Here is a 12,882-nt window from a genome sequence, read left to right as displayed (position 1 = left end):
TCTTTTAGAAAGTACTATACAATGTAAGAGATTTTTTTTTCCCTCTCTCTCTCACCTCCTCCCTCCCTCCTCTGCCCTTCACTTCCCTTTTGTGAACAGGATGTTATATCCTTAGTGTGCTGGGTGCTCGGTAGGTTACAAACTCAGACCCTAGGCAGGCAAAAGAGTCAAAATGGGGAGGGGTTTTCTAACCAAAGAACTGTTAAGGGTCCTAATTTAAAATGAATAAAGTCTTTCAGCAGGCCACCTTTTTCCCTAAATCAACTTGATTTTATGTAAACATTTATTTCCTTTGCACTTCCATATCATGCATCTAATAATGCCTTGGTGAACATTAATGTTTTCAGCAGGTACATTTTGGAGAAAGAGGGGATTGGGTAGATGAGGGGAAGTATAACAAAGAGAATGCATTATAAGGAGCCCAGTGGTGGTGAAACTTTCCAAAAACCAAGGAATTTGTGAGAAAGAGAAATTTTGGTTTTAGTAGGGAAAAGATGTAAATTACTGATCAGCTGAGGGTGGGTGTGAGTGACAGTGCTCAGTTGCTAAGTCGTGTCCAACTCTTTTCAACCCTATGGACTGTTGCTTGCAAGGTTCCTGTCTCCATGAGATTGTCCAAGGAAGAATACTGGAGTGGGTTGTCATTTCCTTCTCCAGGGGATCTTCCTGACCCAGGGATCGAACTTGTGTCTCCTGCATTGTCAGGAGAATTATTTACCACTGAGCCACTTGGGAGTGAGTGGGTGTTGGAGAGCAAATTCCGTGTGAGGTCAGGGGTTGTTGGTTGGAAAAAGACTCAAGTGAGAAAATGGCTGGTTTTAAGTCTTTTGTGACAGCATTTCCAGGCATTTTAAGTGGCTGTTGGTGACCCTTCTAGGAAGGCACAAGTGAAAATATACTCCCCCTTAAGAAAGAAAATGTTTGAATTCTGATTAACCTGTTATTAAATACAAGGCCGCTTTCTTTTCTAACATGCTCCAGCTGCTCTAGACAAACACCCCATTGCACTTTCGAAAGCAGAGGCAGGTTGCGAGCTTGAACACTGCAGAAAGCATCAAGGGACATCTCTTCTGCCTTGTCATTCTCTGGCTGGTACCTCAGATAACAGCCCTGGACACCTCCATGGCGCAGGAAGTGATGCTTAACCTCTCACCCCAGAAAAGATTCAAAAAGAGAAATGAAAAGCAGATGCTATAAAATTTGAAAATAATATTTAGCTATTCTTTCCAAATTCACACCCAACCTTATTCATACATAGGGGTCAGGAGCCCTTGGTCAAATATTTTTAGTAAATCTAGGGAAAATGCTCTAAAGAGTCCAATTCCTCTTCTCTCCTCTTTCATCATTTACTGTTTATCCTCCCATCAGTGTTTTCTTTTTTTTTTAAGTTCTAAATACAATTAATTGGAGCACTCTCTAATTCTTTTGTGTGATCGTGAAAAAAATAAAAATAAACAGAAGGGCACCATGGGAGCATCTCACCAACCATTGCTTTAAAAAATAGAATTTTTGGAAGCATTGTTGATTTCTACTTATTTTTGTTGGTAAATCCTGGGGAAAATGTATATCTTTTCCTTTAAAGTTCTAATTCAAGGCATGGATGTGAGAGTTCTGAAGGGACTTTGGGACTGCGGTAAAATTTCGTTGTCATAGTAACAGAAAGGGAAATAGGCCTTGCTCACCTGGGACTTTAACACTGCAAAAGCGGAATTTTTTTTTTTTTTAAGGAAAAGGACTCTGCAAGTGAAATAAATGAAAAACTTATTGTATTTCAAAACAAAATTCCAAACATTAAACAGGTAAATGGCTGAAAAGACCAACTTCTGCCATTTTTCTTGGTTTCTGTCCTCATCTGATCAAAGAAGCCCAATTCCAAAAGTGCACAGAAGGGTTATCTAGAATAATACTGGCTTAAAAATATGTCTTACGAATGGTAACCTCAGACCAGTGTTCTGTACCTTTGTATTTTTCTGGATAATCTATTGAAGGTCTGAAAGGACATTCACACTTGTTAATGGTCATAAAAACCCCAGCATATACCTGCACAGACTGACTATCTTAGGAGAGTAACATTGCTTTCTGATTTCATATCTATCGGTTGAAAATATCAGACCCCCTTTGTGTGCGAGGGTTTATGTGTGAGGTGTGTGCATGTGCAAATGTGTGTGGCCAGCAGAAAGCGACATATGTGAGGAACCCTGGGATTCTGAGCTAAGTCATGTCATTTTTAACCCTCTAGAGAGAGATATTTTTGTACAGCAGGAGTTACTCCTGTTTGTGAAGACTTTCTTCTTCTCTTCCTCTCTCTCTCTTTTTTTATTTGAGAGAGAGCACACCCCAGCCACTCGGGGCCAGTGTACAAACCAGAACCCAGCTTATGAACCACTCCACAACCCTCAACAGTGGCGGAGCCGACTTGGGACCCAAAACATCCAAATTTGCAAACTGCAGACGTTCAGCTAGCATTCCTTCCCAGGCAGGGCTGGCTGAAATTCCCCAGACCTGAAATCCAATCACTTTCCAATCAAATCTAATATAATGCAGATATAGTCTCTCTTAAAAAATGTTTACTTAAAAAGGTAACACATTGCTTTCTCTTCACAGATTCTTTTTAAAATTTTTCCTCAAGTGCAATCAGAATTGTTTGAAAACAGCAGGAAACCCAAGGGACATGAGAAGGTTTCAGGTAAGGGACCTGCAGTTCTTGCCTGGTAAATAAGTCATCCTATTTCTTCTCTCCTTAGCACTCTCTTTTTTCCTTTTCCTTTTTTTTTTTATTCCCCCCTAGAAAATATTATTCACGGATGCTGCTAACAATAAAAAAGATTACTCTAAATGATCACCCTCTTCAGCTAGTACTGAAGGATTTTTCATTTTGTAATGTTTAGGACTTCTGTGTCCACTGCCAGAGCCCCAGGGGAAGGGCACCAACCCAGGCTGGAGATTTGATTTTAAGCCCTCAGGCTGCCCTGTGCACACACAGCTGCCCACAGCAGGAACCATGATCTTGATATTCAGCCACCTTGGGATTTTTCAAAGCAGCTTCTCTGTGCTTTCTGCAAGCAACAGCCTCTTCCTTTCCTTTGCCACCGATTAACTATTCAGTGGTCTCTCTCGGAGTGTCTGGGAGAGCAGCCGCCTAAGCAGCCGTGGTCACTTTAAGATCTCAGCATGACAACAAGACCCACGGGACAGTAACCCAGCTGCCTGGCAGTTAAATCTGCCACCAGTTTCATCACCCCTGCCACTGATGTACCGGGGATGCAAGCTAATAAAAACACAGAGCGAGGCAAAGTGTGTCAGGTTGGAGATGTGAGGCAGGGCAGCCCGCTTGGCCCCCTTCCTTCATCTTTGATGGACCCACATTTCATCTACCAAATGGCTTTCCTGCCGTTCGTGCCCAGTCAAAATACCTCCCACTCCTTTCCCCATAGAAAAATGGGAAACATGTTAAACAATAGTATTCTAGCTTGAGACTTTAAAATCCTGGCAGCAACATGGGAGATGGGGACGCTTACCCTCACGTTTCAAGTGGAGAAAGCACGATTCTGGGAGTTTAAATAACTCAACTGTCATCCCAGGAAGGAGATGGTGAAGCTGGGAACCAGTGTCTGATCAAACTCCTTGCACTGGACCCTGAGTTCGCAGCACGTGCATCTGTTAGGCTTATGCTTGCTATTGCCTTTGTGGAGAGTCTTAATAATTTCTGAACAAGGGGCCCATATTCTTGTTACACTGGACCCTACAGAGGATGTGGCTCCTCCTGTCTGGCACTCGGAGAGCTTCTGTGGTTTAGCTGTGGTGTTATTAAAGAGTTAACAGGGGAGATGGATATGGGCAAGGCCAGTGAGCACAACCTTGAAAACCAAAAGTTCCTCTATTTTTTTTTTTTCACTGAATCGTGAGTATCGAACAATCTTCTGGTGACCAGGATGTTTTCTGATTCCTTGTTTAACACTAATACCAGCCTCTCCTAAAAAGTTAAACCTCGCTTCTTCATCCTATAGACTCTTTTCCTTGCTGTATGATATGAAGACAAATAGAAACAAGAGGATTTTCTTGGGGGTCAAGCAGGAACATTGTGCATAGTGGAAGCTTATGGCACTCAGTTTCCAAACGGAAACATAAATAATTTCTGTCCAAAAAAAAGAGTGGAATTCCAAAGTGCCCAGATGATCTAAGCTTAGCTTTCATGTCCAGAAGAAGGAGAGGCAGGGAAAGAAGCTGGCAGCTTAGATTTGTATCCACCCTTATTCTCTATCATCCCTTCCAAAGAGCTTTAAATTTGAGAAGACACTTCTAAGAAGCTTTTAATAGAATGCATTGTCATTTTATTATTTTACCTTTATTTATCCCTGGGTTTAGAAATGTACTCACTAAACAAATGCACCTAATATTTCCTTTACTTCTCTAAAACTTCTTTAAATGAAGTTTTTAATGAGCCTGAATTAAAAAAAAATTTTTTTTTTTAAGTGGATTTTATGAGTCATTATTTGGGCACAAAAACGTCTTGGTAATTTAGGTACAAATACAGTCACTGAGCCTGAATTTTTAACAGGGTTAGAATAGATATTGTTCATCTCAAAAGATGAGAAATTCTTATCCTATGAGAATGTACTTAACTTTTGCAAAGACAATGAAAAAGTTTTTTTATAAGCTTGTGGATTCTATGATTGTCTCATTTCCAGGGTACAGGTAAAGTCAACAGGAAAAAAGTCTTTTGCATTTTTTTACTGAGATATAATTCATATAACATATTTACAATGTGCAATACAGTAGGTTTTGGTATATTCACAATGTTGTGTAAGCATCACCACCATATCATTCCTGAACATTGCCGTCATCACAGAAGGAAACCCCATACTTCTCAATTCGTTTTTCTCTCCACCCACTGACAACCACACGTCTGCTTTCTGTCTCTACAGATTTGTCTGTTCTGGACATTTCCTATAAATAGAATCATACAATATGTGGCCTTTAGTCTCTGGTTTCTTTCACTTAGCATAACGCTTTCAAGGTCCATCCATGTTGCAGCATGTATATTTCATTCCTTTTTTATGGCTGAATAATAGTCTATTGTAAAATATACCACGTTTAGAAAATCTGTACATCAGTTGATGGACACTTGGGTTGTTTCTGTTTTTTGGCTTTTATAAATAACGCTGTTGTGAACATTGATGTATAAGTTTTTTTTTTTTGTGGACATGGTTTTGATATCTTGAGTATATACCTAAGAGTAGAATTTCTGGGTCATATGATAACTTCAGCTTTAAGTTTTTGAGGAACTGACCAGCTGTTTTCCACAGTGGCTGCACCATTTTACATTCCCATCAGTAATATATAAAGGTCTCTATTTCTTGATATAGTTGCCACTACTTGTTTTCTGTTTTAAAAGAAAAAATCCTAACCATCCTATAAGTGTGAAGTGGTATCTCATTATGGTTTTGATTTGTCTTTCCCTAATGACTAATGCGGAAAAGGCAATGGCACCCCACTCCAGTACTCTTGCCTGGAAAATGCCATGGATGGAGGAGCCTGGTGGGCTATAGTCCATGGGGTTGGTAAGAGCTGGACACAACTGAGTGACTTCACTTTCACTTTTCACTTTCATGCAGTGGAGATGGAAATGGCAACCCACTCCAGTGTTCTTGCCTTGAGAATCCTAGGGATGGGGGAGCCTGGTGGGCTGCCGTCTATGGGGTCACACAGAGTTGGACACGACTGAAGTGACTTAGCAGCAGCAACAGCAATGACTAATGATTTGAACATCTTTCCATGTACTTTTTGGCTATTTGCATATCTTCTTTAATGAAAAGTCTAAAACTGAGCTATTTCACTTTCTTTCTAAATGTGTTAGTTGTTCAGTTGCGGCTGACTCTTTGCGACCCCATGGACTGTAGCTTGCCAGACTTCTCTATCTGTGGAATTCTCCAGGCAAGAATACTGGGATGGGTTGCCATTCCTTTCTCTAGGAGATTTCCCAACCCAGGGATTGAACCTGGGTCTCCTGCATTGCAGGCAGATTCTTTACCATCTGAGCCACTAGGGAAGCCCAAATGTCTAATTCAAATCCTTTAAGTGAAGTGAAGTGAAAGTCACTCAGTCGTGTCTGACTCTTTGTGACCCCATGAACTATACAGTCTATGGAATTCTCCAGGCCAGAATACTGGAGTGGGTAGCCTTTCCCTTCTCCAGGGGATCTTCCCAACCCAGGGATTGAACCAGGGTCTTCTTCATTGCAGGCAGATTCTTTACCAACTGAGCTATTGCCCATTTTCAAATTAGGTTACCTATTTATTGTTGAGTTTTAGGAGTTCTTGATGGGCTTCCAAGGTGGTGCTACTGGTAAAGAATCCACCTGCCAGTACAGGAGATGTAAGGAACATAAGTTCAATCCCTGGGTGGGGAAGATCCCCTGAGGAGGGCGTGGCGACCCACTCCTGTGTTCTTGCCTGGAGAATCTCGTGGACCGGGAGCTTGGCAGGCTGCAGTCTTTAGGGTCAAATAGAGTCAGACATGACTGAGGCAACTTAGCAACTGTTCTTTATATATTCAGAATACTAGGCCCTCAGATAAATGATTTGCAAATATTTTTCTCATTTTATCACTGGCTTTTCACATTCTTGGTGTATCCTTTGATTCACCAAAGAATTGGAAATTTCTCAGATTCTCTTATGAGTATAGCCTTCTATGAAAGATCTTTAAAGTGGAGAAAGGCTTGCTTATGTGCTCTGAAGGTCAAGTAAGAAACTTGGATCAAGTTCAGTATATGAAACAAAACCAGAGATAGTAGATAATTATGAGAATGAGCTGAAGGAATGGTAGCTTAGGAATTCCTAGAATATATATATATATAGTCTGAATTTTATAAATATATATAAATATAATCTATGTATTATAAAGTTATGCTGCTGCTGCTGCTAAGTCGCTTCAGTTGTGTCCGACTCTGTGCGACCCCATAGATGGCAGCCCACCAGGCTCCTCCGTCCCTGGGATTCTCCAGGCAAGAACACTGGAGTGGGTTGCCATTTCCTTCTCCAATGCATGAAAGTGAAAAGTGAAAGTGAAGTCGCTCAGTCGTGTCCGACTCTTTGTGACCCCATGGACTGCAGCCTACCAGGCTCCTCCATCCAAGGGATTTTCTAGGCAAGAGTACTGGAGAGGGTTGCCATTGCCTTCTCTGAATTCAGAATGACAAATATAATAATTTTAAAAAACATATGGACAAATAACTTCAATTCTCTACCTCTGGTATATGATCAGATTTAATCTGAAGTTTTTTTTTTTTTTGGTGGAGATTTTGATCTGAGCAGAATAAAAATACAAAATATTTCTAACCAAATCATGGATCCAACCAAACTCTCTCTCCTCTCTCATCTTTCCTCTTCCCACTCTCCTCCAAACACTAGTGGGACATAGGTTCCTTTTCCAAAAACAATCAAATAACAAAATCATTATATCACACATTTTCCAACCTGAACCAAACCTCTCTTTCATTCAATTCAAGTCCTAACTATAGTGGGTATATAAAATATTTATTGAAACACAAGAGTTTTAATTCTTTTTTTGGGCTCAGACCCCTTTGAGAATTTCATATAAGCTATAGTTTTGTCCCAATAAAAAGCTATGTTTCAACAAAGTTATATTTAAATTTTCAAGTGTTTCCAAACCTCTTAAAACATCTCTGAGAAGTATATGGGCCCTTGATCTAAGTAAATGAAATTTATCTAATACCCAGTGGACGTCCTCCATGTAATTTAACCCTTATGATAGGGACCTGTCCATTCTTGGCTTTAAAGACCACCTGTTCCCAGATGCCTCCTGTATCCATATCATCAGACTTTTCTCCCTTCTCTGGAGCTGCAGAAATCCAGCTTTACCTCCCTCCTGGGCATCTTCTGTTGGATGACTAATGAGCTCATGTTCAAGGCAGAAGTCAGTCCTACCTCCCTGATCCATGCCTTCTTCAATTATTATTAAAGTGTCACTCCCTCCCACTAAGTATCTATAAAATCCACCTCCCTCTCCTGAAAAACTGCCACAGACCCTTGTCTCTCCTCCTTTGTCTAATCTGTCCTCAACACGGCTGCTAAAGTGATCTTTTAAAACATGTCTGCTGCTGCTGCTGCTAAGTCACTTCAGTGTGTCCAACTCTGTGCGACCCCATAGACGGCAGCCCACCAGGCTCCCCCGCCCCTGGGATTCTCCAGGAAAGAACACTGGAGTGGGGTTAAAACATGTCACTCCTCTGCTTAAGTATGTTATAAATATCTCCTGTCTGTGGACAAAAGCTTGGATATAAAAGGGCATGGCTGATAAATAGCTTCATACCAGGCAGGCTTCTGCCATGCACCCCACCTAATGCTTCCATATGCCCCCACCCATCAGGCACACCTCACTGATTTCTGTTCCATGTGGAACAGACTGCTTGGAGACTTCCCATGTGTTCACCCTTCTGCCTGTGAAGCCTTAACTCCTCTCCAATCTGTGACTTATGCTTATTTTTCAAGATATACCTGTCACCTCTTCATTGAGGCACTTTTTAAAAGAAATTTATTTTATTGAAATACAGTTGATTATAATGTTGTTAGTTTTTGCTATACAGCAAAGTGTTTCAGATGTGTTTGTGTGTGTGTGTGTTAGTTGTTCAGTTGTGTTCGACTCTTCAAAACCCCAGGGACTGTAGCCACCAGGTTCCTCTGTCCATGGAATTCACCAGGCAAGATACTGGAGTGAAGAACAACAAAAAAAAGAATACTGCAGTGGGTAGCCATTCCCTTCTCCAGGGAATTTTCCCAACCCCAAAACTGAACTCGTATCTCTTGCATTGCAGGAGGATTACCAGGGAGCTCCCTGCTCTCTCTCTCTCTATATATATATACATATGTATGCTTTATGCTTACATATGCATGCATGCATACATACATATGCATACACACATACATATGCGTACATATATGTGTGCTTTACCTCAATATATATATATACACTTTTCATATTCTTTTCCATTGCATTTTTTTTTTTTTTTTGGTTGCACTGGGTTTTTGTTGTGGCTAGCACTCGGGCTTAGTTGCTCTGAAGCACATGGGATTGTAGTTCCCTGACCAGGGCTCCAACCTGAGGCTTCTGCATTGGAAGGTGAATTCTTAATCACGGGACCACCGGGGAAGTCCCTCCATTACAATTTATCACAGGATATTGAATATAGTTCCCTGTACTATACAGTTGGATCATGTTTTTGATCCGTCCTATTTGTAATAGTTTGCATCTGCTAAGCCCAAACTCCCAGTTCATCCACCTCCCCCACAGTGAGGCACTTTTGGACTTTTCCTGGCAGACCTATTGGTTCTTGCTTCTGTGCCAACATACTTCTCTACAAGCTTCTACTAATGCCATTGATCACATTGCCTTGCAATTATTATTTGTCTAAGAGGCTATGTGCTGCTTGAGGGTAATTGGCATGTTTTATTAATTTTTTTATTTCTCCCCAATGCCAGTCATTCTTTGGAGCTCCAAAAATGGTCATTAAATGAATTTTAAGAGAAAGAAAGAAAGAAAAGGAAGGAAGGAGCAGAGGAAGGAAAAAAAAGAAAAGGGCCCCCAAAGTATATCTAAATCCATGGACCATGAAGGCAGAAAATCACTTCCGCCCTCCTTGAAATGGAACAATTAGGTGAAACACACAGATTAACAGCTCGGTGAAGGAAAGGTAAAGAAATTTATGTCTAGTTTAAGCTGACAGGCCTGTTAAGACATAATGAACCCCATTCTTTATTTCACCGAATGGTGGGTGGAGAGCGGGCAGCTGGAAAACCCAGAAGAAAAATCAAGCCATTTTCTTGGAAGACTCAGGCACGATGTCATTTCCCACATTCAAGTCCTAAAGCATAGTAGAAGTTGACAACAATCAGGACTTTTGTTGCCAATTCACTCTCATAGACAGGCTGCCTGGTTCTGCTCCAAGTCATAGTGAAAACACAGATGCCCTCTTTCATTGATTCATTCACCCAACCAATGCTGTTGAGGAAATCCTATGTGCCTGGCACTATCCTAGGTGCTGGAAGGATATGTGTGTATGTTTGGTCGATAAGTCACATCTATTTCTTTTGCAAGCCCATGGACTGTAGCTCTCCAGGCTCTTCTGTCCATGGGATTTCCCAGGCAAGAATACTGGAGTGGGTTGCCATTTCCTTCTCCAGGGGATGTTCCCAACCCAGAGATCCAACTCGCGTCTCTTACATCTCCTGCATTGGCAGGTGGGTTCTTTACCACTAGTGCCACTTGGGAAGCCCTTCCCATCACATGGGCAGCACCAATGGGTACATTACTCATTCTGGAGTTGGTCACAGGTTCCTTGGATCTCCAACTCCAGAATCATTTAAAATGAATCCCTTTCTTCACACTTGTAGCTTTATTACTGGGATAAAGATTCTCACTGTCATTTGCTGAATTTTTCTGGGTGACTCTCAGATGTCTCAAGTTCACCCCTACATTGTGCTTAGCTGCTCAGTCATGCCTGACTCTTTGCGACCCCATGGACTGTAGCCCACCAGGCTCCTCTGTCCATGGGATTCTCCAGGCAAGAATACGGGAGTGGGTTGCCATTTTCTTCTCCAGGGGATCTTCCCAACCTAGGGATCAAACCCAGGTCTTCCACACTACAGGTGGATTTTTTACCATCTGAGCCACCAGGAAAGCCCCTACCCCTACATTATTCCCTTTTTAATAAAACAAGAGGCCCACCAAAGTCATTATCTTCTTATATAGCTATACCAGGGAGAGAATAGAGACACATATACAGGTCTTGCCATCCCTTGCTTCAAGAGATAAGAGGTCAAAAGTTGTGGGTGGGGGCATACATTTCAGGTGAAATAAAAGTCATGGGCTTCCCTGATGGCTCAGCGGTAAAGAATCTGCCTGCCAACTCAGGAGATGTGGGTTTGATCCCTCAGCCAGAAAGATCCCACATGCTGCGGAGCAACTAAGCCTGTGCACCACATCTGCTGAGCCTGTGCTCTAGAGCTTGGGAACCACAACTACTGAAGTCCACTTGCCCCAGAGCCCATACTCCACAACAAGAGAAGCCATGGCAGTGAGAAGTCCGAATACCAAAATCCCGCTTGCCACAAGCAGAGAAAAGCCTGCATAGCAACAAAGACCCAGTGAAGTAATAAATAAATAAAATTATTAAAAAAAAAAAGCAAAAAGTCATGTCTGGACCCAAATTGGGAAAGATATCAGGGCTGAATTGATGCCTGTCTGGTTATGGGAATCTGTACACAACCCCGGGCCTGTTGGAAGGACCCTCACTGGGGAGTTCCTGGAGGAGCTGGGGAAGGGTTGGTGCTTTGTCAGGACATGCTGAGCAGGTCTGGTAGACCTCTGAGAAAGAGAACAGGAATGCATGGTGGTCAGAAGTCACTACAGTCTTCTCCATCAGCATGGAGAATCAAAGTGAGGCGTGTGAGGGCGGACTGACATCACTGGAATAGCTGGATGATCTGGGAAGCCTGGAGCCTATGACGGCAGTGTGCTGGATGCGCCCACCACATAGGAACAACGGGGAAGTTCGCATGGATAGATGGCAGAGACCCTTAGTCCGCACAGCTGGGCAGCGGCCATTCGTCTGTTTGACTGATCGACGTGAGAGCAAAGGGCAGGGCTGCTCATGTCTTGGAACAGGGCCAGGCTCCATCCAACAAACCCGTATGATTTCCTAAACCTCAGTTCTTATATAAAACCTTTTCATGGCACCACCATCTATTTTCCTTAAGTAAAAAAAATGGTGAATGTTTCTCTCACACCATGGAAGAGGGAAACGAGAGTTTAAATTAACTCCAAATGGTAAAAATTTAATACAGCGCCAGCTGCCTGCAGGTTTCTTCAGTTCGAAATCTCTGAGAGCAGGAGCCACCCCAGCTGCTCTGTGATCTCACCCACCATGGGAAGGCTGTGGGGCTACTGAGCCACACTTTTCAAGCACGTAATGAAAACCACTTGACTTACAGCCTCTCTGATCAACAGGTGAGTCCATTATCTGGTGGGAGAACAAACCAGAGAGTCCAAGTTAAGAACGAATAATTATCTATTTGGAGTCAGGGAAAAAAAAAACCCACCACCTCTGAGGGTTCAGGGAATGTGTTAAGTCTCCTCTGTGGTCCTCAAAATGTTTGCCAGTAAAACACTGCCCTTGACCATAACCATCCCACTTGGTGTACCTTTCAGATGGGAAAAGCACTGACCTCGATGGAATACAATGAGGTGAGGTGGATGTTACAAGTATCAATAACTCTGGCCTTTGGGGTGAAGGGAAATTTGGTTGTAAAGCAGGTTAATAACCTTTAGGCTTCCTGATGACCTAAAAGGCAGGTTGAGGACTTCCTTGGTGGTGTAGTGGAGAAGAATCTACTGCCAAAGCAGGGACACAGGTTTGATCCCTGGTCTGGAGAGATCCCACATGCTGCAGAGCAACTAAGCCTGTGCGTCACAACTACTGAGTCTGCACCCTAGAGCCCACGAGCCACAACTACTGAGCCTTCGTGCTGCAACTACTGAAGCCCACCTGCCAAGATCCTGTGCTTCACGAAGAGAAGCCCAAGCACCACAACTAGAAAGTAGCCCCTGCTTTCCACAGCTAGAGAAAGCCCGAGTGCAGCAATGAAGACTCAGCACAGCCTAAAGTAAATAAGTAAATAAAGCAGTGTGTAGATGTCAAAAAAAAAAAAAAAAGAAATAAAATGTTAAAAAGCTGCCACTTGATTTCTGTACATATTCAACTGGGTTTTTTTTGTTTTGTTTTGTTTTGTTTTTTTACAAGCAAGCTCTAAAAGGTGTCCATCCTAAGCCAAATTTGCCAAAATATGCCAGCAGAAACGTTCTTTG

General features: G+C 42.3%; 1 protein-coding gene across 1 annotated transcript in view; it reads left to right on the top strand.

Moving 5' to 3' along the window:
* EBF2 (EBF transcription factor 2) overlaps positions 1–12,882 on the top strand; it is a 216,118-nt gene that overhangs the window by 149,185 nt on the left and 54,051 nt on the right. Inside the window, exon 7 of the mRNA XM_052644509.1 lies at positions 2,605–2,686. Within this exon, the coding sequence (XP_052500469.1) occupies positions 2,605–2,686 (82 nt within the window). The remainder of the gene's footprint in view (positions 1–2,604; positions 2,687–12,882) is intronic.

This window comes from Budorcas taxicolor, chromosome 8 (assembly GCF_023091745.1).
Source record: "Budorcas taxicolor isolate Tak-1 chromosome 8, Takin1.1, whole genome shotgun sequence".
Taxonomy (NCBI): domain Eukaryota; kingdom Metazoa; phylum Chordata; class Mammalia; order Artiodactyla; family Bovidae; genus Budorcas; species Budorcas taxicolor.
Note: the sequence above shows the minus strand (reverse complement) of the source record. Positions and strands in the feature narration are given on the sequence as shown.